The sequence below is a fragment of the Ranitomeya variabilis genome, chromosome 1 (assembly GCF_051348905.1).
Source record: "Ranitomeya variabilis isolate aRanVar5 chromosome 1, aRanVar5.hap1, whole genome shotgun sequence".
Taxonomy (NCBI): Eukaryota; Metazoa; Chordata; class Amphibia; order Anura; family Dendrobatidae; genus Ranitomeya; species Ranitomeya variabilis.
Genome location: NC_135232.1, coordinates 643,331,507 through 643,346,722, shown reverse-complemented (window position 1 = coordinate 643,346,722; position 15,216 = coordinate 643,331,507). Strand labels below are relative to the sequence as shown.

Below are 15,216 nucleotides of genomic sequence, written 5' to 3'. Positions count from 1 at the left end.
CGCCATGTGAGCCCTGCAGTCAATCAGCGGCCGCTATCAAGCTGCTGCGCTCTCAAATCCCATGGACGAAAGTGGCACGAGAGCAAGAAGTGAGAGCTCCGCAGCCCAGGGCTCACGTAGTATAAGAGTTTCATGGGAGACCTGGCACAGACACCGGCGCTAGAAGTCTGTACATGGTATTTATTTATTTATTTTTTTAGAAAAGAGGGTGGGGTGACTTTATTTAAAAATAAGGGGTTGCCCACTAAATGTCCTCCTAACTGACCAGATATATCACAGCATACATGCCCCAATAATTAGGAGGGGCATTCCTTACCGGTGTGATGGCCCCTTCTGCTTGCGCTTCCATGAGACTTGTAGGTGTTGCTGGACACAGCTGGCCAGCACCTCCTGACATAGGATCCAGTTTATCAATACAAGGGCCTGAGGAAACCAGGATATCAAGTTCGATCCCTGCATCAGTTTTCTTATCAGTCCATGAGCCCAATTTTGGAGGGCCATCTTGAGGAGACTCTTCCAGCACATGTAGCACCTCCGGTTCCTCTTCCGATGGACTTCCGGTTAATTTCTGACCCTTATTCCCATTTGATGTGAAATCCTTTAAATCTCTATCTTTATCCACAATGACCCATTCTTTAGAATCGACCTCCTGCCGGCAGGAGGTTAGATTGACTGCTACAAACCCATTGCTAACCACACCATCCAGGTGCTCCGGGGAGCTACCGGACCCTGGTTTAGAGCCCTCTGGCATATATTCATCATCATAGTGCCAGACGTGGTCGGTACTCGTAGGGGCCACAATCGTCTTTCTTGGTAGAGAAGGAGATGGTGACGAACCATCGGCAGCTGCTGCATCTTTCACATTTGGATCTTTCTGGATCTTTTCAGCACTAGAACAAGAAAAAAGATCAAGTAATGAAATTATTTTCCTGCTGTAATAAATAAAATTTTTAAAATTAAGTACAAACCGTAACGATGGGTTAATTACCAGTTCTCCAGTAACTTCTCTGCATCGGGTTTGGATTCCAGAGTCAATCTCCTCTCCAGTTCAAAGCTGTGTATGGTGCGCAATTTACGCAGAAGAGGAACATCGCGGTCTAACTGTGTCATTTCAGAACGAACCCTCACAGGAGATCCAAGGCTGGGAGCATTATGTATGCCATTTGCACGACCATTGCTATGTTCTTCTTCTGTGGCAGCCTAAAAATGAGAATAAAGAATTATACATGAAAAGGGGTTTTTGCAAATAAACATCACCTATTCACTGGTTTGGTGATAAATGTCTAATCTCGGTCCCCACTAATATAATAGTAATCAGATTTCCCATTTTTCTTCAGCTTCAGTCCTGTGTCAGCCTGGCTGTACAGTGTTGCTTTGGTTCCCAATATGCAGCCCTGTGCTAGCCCGGCTACGCTGTGTCTCCTAATCCTCCCCAGCAGACCGCTTGCTGTAGCTCCTATTCTGTACATCCAGTCCTGTATCGGCCTGGCTGTGCAGTATTGCTGTAGCTCCTACTCTACAGTTCTGTGTCAGCCCGGCTATGCAGTGTTGCTGTAGCACCTACTCTGCAGTTTCCGTCCTTTATCACCCTGGCTGTGCAGTGTTGCTGTAGTTCCCAATCTGCAGCCCTGTGTCAGCCCGGCTATGCAGTGTTGCTGTAGCTCCTACTCTGCAGCTTCAGTCCTTTATCACCCTGGCTGTGCAGTGTTGCTGTAGCTCCTACTCTGTACATCCAGTCCTTTATCACCCTGGCTGTGCAGTGTTGCTGTAGTTCCCAATCTGCAGCCCTGTGTCAGCCCGGCTATGCAGTGTTGCTGTAGCTCCTACTCTGCAGCTTCAGTCCTTTATCACCCTGGCTGTGCAGTGTTGCTGTAGCTCCTACTCTGTACATCCAGTCCTTTATCACCCTGGCTGTGCAGTGTTGCTGTAGCTCCTACTCTACAGTTCTGTGTCAGCCCGGCTATGCAGTGTTGCTGTAGCTCCTACTCTGCACATCCAGTCCTGTATCAGCCTGGATGTGCAGTGTTGCTGTAGCTCCTACTCTACAGTTCTGTGTCAGCCCAGCTATGCAGTGTTGCTGTAGCTCCTACTCTGTACATCCAGTCCTGTATCAGCCTGGCTGTGCAGTATTGCTGTAGCTCCTACTCTACAGTTCTGTGTCAACCCGGCTATGCAGTGTTGCTGAAGCACCTACTCTGCAGCTTCAGTCCTTTATCACCCTGGCTGTGCTAGGACTATTAATACCAGTGCATTTATTCACAGCCTATGCTTGGACTTTTAGTACCCCAATGTTGCAGTGTACATGTATATTTATTATCTATGCTGTATGGCAGTACCAAGTGAGCATTTATTTACAGGCTCTGTGGGGACCTGTAGAGCCGCAATGTTGCAGTATGAAGTTATTTAATTCTATGCCGTGCTGGGGCTTATAGTAAAGCAGTATTATAGTTTGTACTTCTTTACTTATGGCTGTGTTGTGACTTGTAGTACCTCAGTGCTGCAGGGTATGTTTTCACAGGCTAAGTAAGGACCTGTTATATCTACGTTTTGCAGTATATATTTATTCACATCTACGCTATCCTGTGACTTGTGGTACCTCAGTGTTGCCGTGTTAGTTTATCCACTATTAGCCGATACAGAGACCTGTACTACCTTGATTTTGACGTTAGTCTATTCTGGCCCTTGCAGTACCTCAGTGGTGTGGTGTACATTGATCCACAGGCGATGCAGAGACATTACATTTCTCACTGTTGCAGGGCGCACATATTTACTTCTCCGCTGAGACTTGTGGTACTGCAGCAATTGAGAGTGCAATTATTTCTGGGCTATGCTGAACCTCGCGGTATCGCAGTGCTGCAGTGTGCATAAACTCACTAGTGGGCCATACTGGGACTTGTGGTCCTTATTGTGCATTTATTTACAGGTATCAGTCTAGCCAAGCCAGTCTTAGAAAGCCCAAAGTGGTGGATTTAATTCCTCCCATCTTACTGTGGAATTTGGCACCCCAACATCGAAAACCCCAGATGCCCCAATGCACACCCTGACAAAAATGACACTGAATAAGACACAATTATCCCAATACTATACCCGTATTATTTCCCTTGAACTACTTAAATGATTATGGTTGACGTACCTTATTCTTGAAAGTCAAGCTTTGCTTTGCACTTTTAATGCACTTTATTCACTGTTATATATGTGTATATAGGATTAGCAATGCCATAGTCCTCCCTGGTCATCATACTATCTTAATGCAGAAGATTTGCACCTCAATGTTTTACCGTATGGCGCCCCCGCTCAATATCAAAAACCCCAGATGCCCCAATGCACACCCTGACAAAAATTACAGTGAATAAAATGCTTAAAAAGCCGTATCAAAAAAAGAACAACAAGTAAATAAATCATGATGAAGTATTACCTGAGTGTGTGCAGCGCAGTAATAAATAAAGGAGTCCAGTCCCTCCGTCCCGGAAATAGGCACGTTTTGCCCATTCCCCCCACCTGGAGAAGCTGGGCGAAACCTGCGTCTCGGGGCAGAGGGACTGGACTCCTTTATTTATTACTATGCTGCACACACTCAGCTAATACTTCATCATGACTGTTAGAGTGTGAGCAGCGTAGTAATAAGTAGAGGAGTCTAGTCTCTCTGCCCCGACGCGCACGTTCTGCCCAGCATCTTCGGGGGGCATGGGCACACACTCAGGTAATACTTCATCGTGATTTATTTGCTTGTTATTCTTTTTTTGATACGGCTATGGCAACAACTGTGTGAGTTGAATAATCTCAGTCATACCATGTTAAATTTACCACAGTTCACTCTACACAAGAATAATTAGTGCACTTTATCAAAAAATAAAAATAAACTATAGATGTGGTCTGAAGATAAGACCCATGTGTATCTCCTACGGACACTAAGCAAGAACTGGTTAGCTGAGAGCCAGCAGGAGGGTGTATACTGCAGGGGAGGAGATCACTTTTTTGTATCTACTTAGTGTCGCCTCCTAGTGGCAGCAGCATACACCCACGGTCTGTGTCCCCCAATGTGGCGTAGGAGAAAATTAATTTTCAAATGTGTAATTATTTGCACGCTGCACTTTAATGTTTGGATATTTAATCTGTATGCAACTTGTATTCAATTCTTGATTGCTTCCCATCTACACAGCTGGGATATAACATGTTTTTCCTTATTTTTTACATATTAAAAAAAGTATAACCTTTGAAGTTTTATTATCCTGCTTTGCAAACCATATTTTAAGAGTCCCCAGTCCCTCGTCTTTTTTCCCTGCACCTTTCTTGGTTTTTAATTCATGTTTTACTATGTTATCAATAAAAATAAAAAAAATATTTTTTAACTTTAACATTGTAGCACTTCCTTTTCCTATGGTAAACATATACCTAGGTTGATCTTATAACCCTACCAATTACTTAGGATTTTTTTTTTTTTACCCTGATGCTGTATCTGAACGACACACCGGTATTTTTCTATCATGTGTTTGTTGCGAGTCATGCTTTTAATATATTAATAAAAGTTATTTTTTAGGGGTCTAGCTTGTGCTTCAGGTTTTTCAAGCTTATGAGGCCCTGCTCATTTATTATGAGGTTTTGTTTGTCTGTGCATTGCAATCAGTAAAAGGTACAATATTATTATTAAGTAACTATGCAATGGCAGAGGTCACTATGTTGCGGGAATATTTGGGACTTATACAGTACCGTGATTGGTTACATTGGTTTTTGTATAGTGCGTTTTGATCAATGACAATATAGGAGTAGGGGGGCAATATTTATGCGTTAAGTAGGATAGCGGAATTATTTAATAAGTATATAGATGTTTTTTTTTTCTTTATATGGCTGTGTTGCTGGTACAATAATTGAGCATTTGGGCCGCCCATTACATATTTTGTGCCATTCTGGTACTTGGAGTACGGACCTGTGGCTGTCCAATGCTCTCCTTACATAGGACTGTATACTCAGATCCATTTGAAATAAATTGTGTTCTATAACAATTCAGATTATGGAGAATAATTGGTGTATAATAAATACAAGATAATTACAGGGTATGTAGAGAATGTTTAATTATCAGATCCTCAGTACCTTGCAAAGCCCCATTTTAATTTTATTCCTGTTGGCATCCATCTCCTCCCAGACATCTTTCTCCTGGGGACGCTGATGGCTAGGTGATCCGGGAATCCTTTCGGGGGATACCATAATGGGTATGCCATTATCGCCATCGCTGAGCTGTTCATCAGGAAACACTTCATCGGTGTTCTCACGCAGTAGGTCTCCGTTGACGGGGGTGGCATTTGCAATTCTAAGAAGGAATCAAGTTGAACATTTGTTTAGTAACTTTGTATCATAAGATAATGACCTACAAATGTTCCTTCGCAAGGGTTAATAAATGCCCACTTTTTAATATTATGTCATCTTGCAGTCCAATATGGCATAGTCCATTTATTTACACTAAGCTGCAGAGTATTAAAAGAAAACAAACAAACGGTGGTTTACTCACCCTCTGCGGGTTCACCTCCTGAGCCTGCACAGTGGCATAATAGTACTGCAGTTCACTTTTCACTTTAAATCCCACCTGTACTAATATGTCATATGGTGGGAAGGCGTTAATTTTTGAGATGGAACCCAGGGATATGTCTCAAGTGTCATGTGAATATTGGACAGCCGGGACAATTTAGGAGACATTTTATGTAATGTCAGGAGTTTTACACAATTGCAGGAGAATTTTATAGTTGAGCTCCTACAAGAAACTGAAAGTTTAGGAGTCAGGAAAAGGGATTGGTTCCATGGGTCTGGGGTAAGAGTTTGACCTAAAACAATTGCGGTAAGTGAAAGAGAACAGTCATCAGCTTTGCCGGCTATCAATAGGTGATAGAACAGTGACACGGCAAGACGTCTGGAAGGGGAGCATTAAACACAGACACAGGAGCTAAGGTTTCCCACAAAGACAAGGCCAGTACCAAATTTTACAAAGGTTTAGTAGAACTGGAAAAAGATTCTGTTTTATTTGACCATGACGAAAACCAAAAGACACCGTGTCTTGACTGAGTTTGTATCACACTCCATCTCCACAGTTTTTGGTGATGCGTTGCTGGAGTAGATCCAACTGTGGCCTCATGATATAGAGAAAAATCCATGACGTCAGTTCCTTCATTGGATTTAGTACGTGATAAAATGGCCAATTTCAGTCCATGCAGACAATCACTGTAATTTAGATATATAAGTTTTGGGAAGATATTTTTTTCCGGACTTTATTAGTGATGGTCTATCCTAATGATAGACTTGTGGGTTACCAACTCCCAGACCTCCAGAGCTGTGCCTGGTAACACAACCCAACGATCCTATGAGCCACACCATCTCAGTAAAGTCCATAAAAATTAGAACTAAATAAAAAGGGCCATTTCTCTGGAACTATATGCTGGATTTAAAAAAATGCAGAAAACTCAGGGGATCAATAGAAATAAAATAAGAACAAAAACTGGCTATTTTTGGCCTGATGATAAAACACCTTTAAGTATGATGTTTAAAGGGAAAAAAAAATACAGGATAATAAATGGTCATGCATTTTTATTTTTTTTACTGTATGTGTACATGATAAATAATTCCCACACGTACCCAATGGCGGCAGGAGTCAGGCGAGTGTGAAGCTGAGGGGTAGTTGATGTCGTAGTGGTAGTTAATGATCCATCCATGCCACTCTTCTCCCAGTCATATGGATCACTCTCCACGACACCATATGTTTTCATACTGTTGTCAAAAACGGATATAAGAAGCTGCAAAAAATAAAAAAAAAAGGTAAAATTTAAAAAGAGGTGCACAAAAAAAATAATAAAAAAAAGAGAATCTTATGTCCTATACCAAACTAATGATTCCTACTAAATTCTAAAATAAATACCCTGCTGAGACGATGTAATTTCAGATCCTTCGTGCTTCCTGTCCCCCAGCCTCAGAAATAAGTCTTGTCTGCTCTAGTTAAGAGAGCATCACTGGAAGACTAGTTGTGCTTCACAGCCAGATCACCCGTCCTCGAAAAAGCTTCACCTTCTCTCCCTGATGCTTCGCGTTCAAGAACGATGATCTGGCTCTAAACACCTTTTGATCTGTGGTAGAAAAGGGGAAGGATCGCACTTCTGACAACACAAAATGACCTGCGGATCGTCGCTGGCAAGGCGGAATTCATTTCAATAATTAAAAATAATGTAATAAATGCTTTGCCCAATATTTGGGCTTCGCTGGCATCTTCTGCAGTATAATTTTAACTGAAGAAATAGGATATGTTCACATATGGCATTTTTACAGCATGTATTCCTGTGCATTCAGTGAAGAAAAATAAATAAAAAAACCCCATTGCGCTTTAACCCCTTAATCCCGTATGACGTACTATCCCGTCAAGGTGACCTGGGACTTAATTCCGGGTGACGGGATAGTACGTCATACGCGATCGGCCGCGCTCACGGGGGGAGCGCGGCCGATCGCGGCCGGGTGTCAGCTGCCTATCGCAGCTGACATCCGGCACTATGTGCCAGGAGCGGTCACGGACCGCCCCCGGCACATTAACCCCCGGCACACCGCGATCAAACATGATCACAGTGTACCGGCGGTATAGGGAAGCATCGCGCAGGGAGGGGGCTCCCTGCGGGCTTCCCTGAGACCTCCGGAGCAACGCGATGTGATCGCGTTGCTCCGAGGGTCTCCTACCTCCTTCCTCCCTGCAGGTCCCAGATCCAACATGGCCGCGGCATCCGGGTCCTGCAGGGAGGGAGGTGGCTTACCGAGCGCCTGCTCAGAGCAGACGCTGGTAAGCCTGCACCGATGTAAGTGAGATTGGTGATCTGACAGAGTGCTGTGCACACTATCAGATCATCGATCTGTGATGTCCCCCCCTGGGACAAAGTAAAAAAGTAAAAAAAAAATTTTTCCACATGTGTAAAAAAAAATAAAAAAAATTCCTAAATAAATAATAAAAAAATATATATATTATTCCCATAAATACATTTCTTTATCTAAATAAAAAAAACAAAACAATATAAGTACACATATTTAGTATCACCGCGTCCGTAACGACCCAACCTATAAAACTGCACCACTAGTTAACCCTTTCAGTAAACACCGTAAGAAAAAAAAAAAAAAACGAGGCAAAAAACAACGCTTTATTACCATACCGCCGAACAAAAAGTGGAATAACACGCGATCAAAAAGACTGATATAAATAATCATGGTACCGCTGAAAACGTCATCTTGTCCCGCAAAAAACAAGCCGCCATACAGCATCATCAGCAAAAAAAATAAAAAAGTTATAGTCCTGAGAATAAAGCGATACTAAAATAATTATTTTTTCTATAAAATAGTTTTTATCGTATAAAAGCGCCAAAACATAAAAAAATGATATAAATGAGATATCGCTGTAATCGTACTGACCCGTTGAATAAAACTGCTTTATCAATTTTACCAAACACGGAACGGTATAAACGCCTCTCCCAAAAGAAATTCATGAATAGCTGGTTTTTGGTCATTCTGCCTCACAAAAATCGGAATAAAAAGTGATCAAAAACGGTCACGTGTCCGAAAATGTTACCAATAAAAACGTCAACTCGTCCCGCAAAAAACAAGACCTCACATGACTCTGTGGAGCAAAATGTGGAAAAATTATAGGTCTCAAAATGTGGAGACGCAAAAACTTTTTTGCTATAAAAAGCGTCTTTTAGTGTGTGACAGCTGCCAATCATAAAAATCCGATATAAAAAACGCTATAAAAGTAAATCAAACCCTCCTTCATCACCCCCTTAGTTAGGGAAAAATAATAAAATTAAAAAAATGTATTTATTTCCATTTTCCCATTAGGGCTAGGGTTAGGGTTAGGGCTAGAGTTAGGGCTAGGGTTCGGGTTGGGGCTAAAGTTAGGGTTAGGGCTAGGGTTAGGGCTAGGGTTGGAGGTAAAGTTAGGGTTAGGGTTGGGGCTAAAGTTAGGGTTAGGGTTGGGGCTAAAGTTAGGGTTAGGGTTTGAATTACATTTACGGTTTGGATTAGGGTTGGGATTAGAATTATGGGTGTGTCAGGGCTAGGGGTGTGGTTAGGGTTACCGTTGGGATTAGGGTTAGGGGTGTGTTTGGGTTAGGGTTTCAGGTAGAATTGGGGAGTTTCCACTGTCCAGGCACATCAGGGGCTCTCCAAACGCGATATGGCGTCCAATCTCAATTCCAGCCAATTCTGCGTTGAAAAAGTAAAACAGTGCTCCTTCCCTTCCGAGCTCTCCCGTGCGCCCAAAAAGGGGTTTACCCCAACATATGGGTTATCAGCGTACTCGGGACAAATTGAACAACTTCTGGGGTCCAAGTTCTCTTGTTATCCTTGGGAAAATTAAAAATTTGGGGGGTTAAAAATCGTTTTTGTGAGAAAAAAAAAGATGTTTTATTTTCACGGCACTACGTTATAAACTGTAGTGAAACACTTGGGGGTTCAAAGTTCTCACAACACATCTAGATAAGTTCCTTGGGAGGTCTAGTTTCCAATATGGGGTCACTTGTGGGGGGTTTGTACTGTTTGGGTACATCAGGGGCTCTGCAAATGCAACGTGACGGCTGCTGACCAATCCATTTAAGTCTGCATTCCAAATGGCGCTCCTTCCCTTCTGAGCTCTGTCATGCGCCCAAACAGTGGTTCCCCCCCACATATGGGGTATCAGCGTACTCAGGACAAATTGGACAACAACTTTTGGGGTCTAATTTATCCTGTTACCCTTGTGAAAATACAAAACTGGGGGCTAAAAAATCATTTTTGTGAAAAAAAAAAAGAATTTTTATTTTCACGGCTTTGCGTTATAAAGTGTAGTGAAACACTTGGGGGTTCAAAGCTCTCAAAACACATCTAGATAAGTTCCTTAGGGGGTCTACTTTCCAAAATGGTGTCACTTGTAGGGGGTTTCAATGTTTAGGCACATCAGGGGCTCTCCAAACGCAACATGGCGTCCCATCTCAATTCCAGTCAATTTTGCATTGAAAAGTCAAATGGCGCTCCTTCCCTTCCAAGCTCTGCCATGCGCCCAAACAATGGTTTACACCCACATATGGGGTATCAGCGTACTCAGGACAAATTGCACAACATTTTTGGGGGTCCAATTTCTTCTCTTACGCTTGGGAAAATAAAAAATTGGTGGCGAAAAGATAATTTTTGTGAAAAAATATGATTTTTTATTTTTACGACTCTGCATTATAAACTTCTGTGAAGCACTTGGTGGGTCAAAGTGCTCACCACACATCTAGATAAGTTCCTTAGGGGGTCTACTTTCCAAAATGGTGTCACTTGTAGGGGGTTTCAATGTTTAGGCACATCAGGGGCTCTCCAAACGCAACATGGCTTCCCATCTCAATTCCAGTCAATTTTGCATTGAAAAGTCAAATGGCGCTCCTTTCCTTCCGAGCTCTGCCATGCGCCCAAACAGTGGTTTACCCCCACATATGGGGTATCAGCCTACTCAGGACAAATTGTGCAACAACTTTGGGGGTCCATTTTCTCCTGTTACCCTTGGTAAAATAAAACAAATTGGAGCTGAAATAAATTTTGTGTGAAAAAAAGTTAAATGTTCATTTTTATTTAAACATTCCAAAAATTCCTGTGAAACACCTGAAGGGTTAATAAACTTCTTGAATGTGGTTTTGAGCACCTTGAGGGGTGCAGTTTTTAGAATGGTGTCACACATGGGTATTTTCTATCATATAGACCCCTCAAAATGACTTCAAATGAGATGTGGTCCCTAAAAAAAAATGGTGTTGTAAAAATGAGAAATTGCTGGTCAAATTTTAACCCTTATAACTCCGTCACAAAAAAAAAAATTTTGGTTCCAAAATTGTGCTGATGTAAAGTAGACATGTGGGAAATGTTACTTAATAAGTATTTTGCGTGACATATGTCTGTGATTTAAGGGCATAAAAATTCAAAGTTGGAAAATTACGAAATTTTCAAAATTTTTGCCAAATTTCCATTTTTTTCACAAGTAAACGCAAGTTATATCGAATAAATTTTACCACTAACATGAAGTACAATATGTCATGAGAAAACAATGTCAGAATCGCCAAGATCCGTCAAAGCGTTCCAGAGTTATAGCCTCATAAAGGGACAGTGGTCAGAATTGTAAAAATTGGCCCGGTCATTAACGTGCAAACCACCCTCGGGGCAGTATCAAAAAAAAAAAAAAAAAATAGATAAGATTACAAAAATCTCGTTCACACGCTGCGTTTTAAGGTGCCGTTTTTAAAAGGTGGAAGATTTTTTTTGGCTATTCTTGAAAAACCTTTGTCTTGAACTTCAGTTAAAGAAATTTGGGCCTAAATTTGTTGGTCCGTATAAGTGTCATGTCGGACACTATTCACACTAGGGCGTCCGACAGACAGCGGTAATTCCACATTCGTCCACTATACACTCAGTGGCGCCGGCTAGACTTTATCCAGGTTGTCCGGGGTTAATCTAGCTGGTAATCGGGTTGGAGGCTGGGTCACGCCCATGGCCTTTAAATAGTTCTGCTGAACTTTGAGCGCCGCCGATTATAGCTTGTGTCTTGTGATCTCGGTCTGGAGTGGTGGTCTAGGAGAAGAAATATCGTATCTTGTTGTGTATTATCCTTTGTCATATTTCTCCTTCCTATATTTGTATTTGTTTTGCCCTGTGCACATTATAGTGTTTTTCCTGTGAGTCTGTGGCATGGTGCGTTTTTAGTTTTCCCTGTCTGTGCTTTCTGTAGGGGTTGGTGAGCGGTCTTATCACTGGGTGGCGGGTGGAGGTTTCAGCATAGTACTGAAACAGGAGTCAGGATCAGGCCTGGCAGCCCAGACAAGCACACCTTCAGTGTAAATTCTGGGAGAGGGACAGACAGGGTTTTCCCTAGTCTGAGGGATATCGCAGGGGCCCGGGTAATCAGCTGTAGTCAACCAAGTACCCGCGTGACAATAAGGTAAGTAAGATCATTAATTCTGTGACGGTCAAGCTCCAACTCCAGATTGCGTGGGGGATTAATAATTTCTTCCAATCCCCTCTTAAAAAGTTTGAGGGGACGCCAGGTGCTCAGGACATCATGGAGGTTGACTTAGAGGTGGAACAAGTTTTGGATTCCAGACGTGTCAGACATCAACTAAAATATCTTGTTAAAAGGAAAGGTTTTAGTCTGGAGGATAATTCCTGGGTGGATGCAGAAGATTTGCATGCGGATCGCCTAACGAGGGATTTCGGTCAGCTGAAAGGGATCTCAGTGGGTCCAGTGGCCCCTCATAGAAGGGGGTACTGCCAGGCATCTGGGTTCGAATCCTTGAGCCTGTGCTTGTGGTCAGCTTCTCTGTCCACCAAGTCACAGCATATACACCTTTTCTCAGGATGTTTATGTTATCCTGACTGCAGTCTTTTCAGGGTTACAGATGTTTTCTTTTACTCATTTGTCTACCCTATCACCTTTCAGGTGCGGCATTATATACTTTCCCCCTGCTGGTATTTCCTGCTGGTGATCGTGTTTTTTAATGTCTAGTCACACTGCTGTAGTTGAAGCCAATATATCAAATATCAAAGACTAACCATCACTTCCAAACAGAAAAACAGGTGTGAATATTCAGACCAGGAGAGGTATCATATTAGGTAAGGTACTCCCCAAAGAAGGTCGCCTTGTCATTGGCTGCCTGGCACACATGAATTGGTCAATTTATACGCTAAGTATCTTCATTTTAACATTTTCTAGAGCACCAATGCAATTCCAATTTCATATATTGCATGTTTGTATACTACAGCGTTACAGAGTTCAGCTTTAATTTGTTAGTTAGATATGGAGTTGTCTCTCTTAGCTTGCACCTGTTCACACCTGTTTTTCTGTTTGGAAGTGACGGTCAGTCTTTTATATTTTTATTCATTGGCTTTTTCACCTGCTGGTCGTTTTTTTAAATCCACAGCATGTCAATTCTTTCAGCGTTTTTCAAATGAAAAGAATAAAAATGCAAGTAAAAATGCCCTAAAAACGCATATACAGTACACAGTGCCCTTCAAAGGCCAGGGGGGCCGCCTGCAGCGTCCTTCAGAAGACATCAAGGGGGCCCACCTACAGAGGTCAAGGGTGCGGGCCCACCTCCAGCCCCCTTCGAAGGCCAGGGGGGTCAACCTCCAGTGCCCTTCAGAAGCCAGGGGGATCCTGTAGCTTGCCTGGACGCAACTGCTGACAGGTTCCCTTTCACAATACTTGCAAAGTACCTACCGTGTAATCTGGTTTCGTAATATAGTCCAAGCCACTGATGTGTTCAAGAAATACATTGAATTCTTGGGGGAGATGCTTCAACATAAGACGATGTTCATATCTTTCCTTAATAGAACCCACTTGCTCCTATGAGGGAAAATCTTCTGGTTAAAAGTATTGAAGAGAACAAGGATAATTTAGTATGTCAGTCCAGTAAAGAAGGATGCAAATATATTACAGAGCGACGTATAGTCATGTACATGTGAAGCATTTTACTATATGTAAATGTATAACAAGCAACTTTGGTCAGATGTGGATGTACAAATAGTTAGGTCATTCAAATCTTATATGTCCCAAGCATCCTTGGTTGGTTCGCAAGCTTGAATTGCGACGAGGGACAAATTTATACAAAAAGGGTGTACAATGTTATTTTGGAGGTCTTCCTGAAAGGAAGATGTACCGTATGTAAAATTTGTCCAGATGGATGACTCGAGTAGTAACCATACCTTGTCCTTTATCTTCCTCCAGGGTAGCTGACCGACCACAAACTCAACCAGCATGTAGAAGAGAGACCACAGGTCATCATGACGGCCCATCTCCTGCAAGACACAAACCCATTAAAAAAGAACAGAATGGGAAAACTCAAGTATGTTTCAAAAGTAATTTGTGACAACACAATATCAGATTATATTCATTAATAAATTATATGAAAATATAAAAACAAACAAAAGGAAAAAGAAAAAATATATATAAATCATCTATCTATATAATCGTCTGTTTGTCTGTCTGTAACGGAAAATCCGCGTCGCTGATTGGTCGCGGCTGTCCGCGACCAATCAGCGACAGGCTTAGTCAGGCCGCGAATTGGCCCCTCCCTACTCTCCTCAAGTCAGTGCCCCCTCCCTACTCCCCTCCAGTCAGTGCCAGTGTGTCGCCCCATCCCGGACAAACTTTTTACTATTGATGCTGCCTATGCAGCATCAATAGTAAAAAGATATAATGTTAAAAATAATTAAAAAAAATAAAAAAAAGTGCTATTCTCACCTTCCGCCGTCCACCGATGCACGCGATGCTGCCGCCAGCTTTCGTTCCCAGTGATGCATTGCAAAATTACCCAGATGACTTAGCGGTCTTGCAAGACCGCTAAGTCATCTGGGTAATTTCAAAATGCATCACTGGGAACGGAAGCTGGTGGCAGCATCGCACGCATCAGGACAGCTTCGGTGGACGCCGGAGGGCGAGTATATAACTATTTTTTATTTATTTTTTTTTTTTTAACAGGTATATGGTGCCCACACTGATATATACTATGTTGGCTGTGTTATATACTGCGTGGGCCATGTTATATTCACCATGTGGCTGTGCTATATATTACGTGGCTGTTATATGCTACGTGGCTGCTATATACTACGTGGGCAGTGTTATATACTGCGTGGCCTGTGTTCTATACTACGTAGGCTGTGCTATATATTACCTAGGCTGTGCTATATATTACGTGGCTGTGCTATATACCATGCGGCTGTCTGTATTATATACTACGTGGCTGTCTGTTATATACTACGTGGCTGTGTTATATACTACATGGCTGTGCTAAGAGGGATGTACATACATACATATTCTAGAATACCCGATGCGTTAGAATCGGGCCACCATCTAGTATATTATAATACTCTAACCCTGCATTTGTTTAGCTATTACCACTTCATAAATCAGAAATGGAGCTACTGTGCAGGTGACAAACTTCTCCTAATTAAAACAGAAATCCAATTTTGGTAAAAAAAAAATATATCACTCCCTACTCACCCGGTTTCTATGCGCATTGACAGATGCATATCGTACTGTTCCTCGAAATCCAGCAACAGCGCGAGGCTAGAAAAGAAAGCGAATAATCAGATTAATAAGAATAATCAAATTTTTACAATTTCTATTTGAAATAAATCAAACAAGAAAAAATCTGATATCTCAACCTGATAAATGTAACAAGGGGTTTCTACAAATTAATCACAAAATGC

The 15,216-nt window shown here is 42.1% G+C and overlaps 1 protein-coding gene and 1 long non-coding RNA gene across 4 annotated transcripts in view; one reads left to right on the top strand and one right to left on the bottom strand.

The window, feature by feature from the left end:
• Positions 1-15,216, bottom strand: part of TTBK2 (tau tubulin kinase 2) — a 111,387-nt gene that overhangs the window by 17,095 nt on the left and 79,076 nt on the right. Inside the window, exons 7-13 of the mRNA XM_077261563.1 lie at positions 15,008-15,073; positions 13,711-13,803; positions 13,226-13,351; positions 6,619-6,776; positions 5,089-5,305; positions 989-1,200; positions 317-890 (exon numbers count right to left, since the gene is read on the bottom strand). Coding sequence (XP_077117678.1) covers positions 317-890; positions 989-1,200; positions 5,089-5,305; positions 6,619-6,776; positions 13,226-13,351; positions 13,711-13,803; positions 15,008-15,073 — 1,446 coding nt within the window. The remainder of the gene's footprint in view (positions 1-316; positions 891-988; positions 1,201-5,088; positions 5,306-6,618; positions 6,777-13,225; positions 13,352-13,710; positions 13,804-15,007; positions 15,074-15,216) is intronic.
• The window catches only part of LOC143774211 (uncharacterized), an 84,077-nt gene that overhangs the window by 22,265 nt on the left and 46,596 nt on the right, over positions 1-15,216 (top strand). For all 3 annotated transcript variants that reach the window (XR_013215492.1, XR_013215490.1, XR_013215491.1), the window contains exon 2: positions 13,733-13,850. This is a non-coding gene — a long non-coding RNA (uncharacterized LOC143774211). The remainder of the gene's footprint in view (positions 1-13,732; positions 13,851-15,216) is intronic.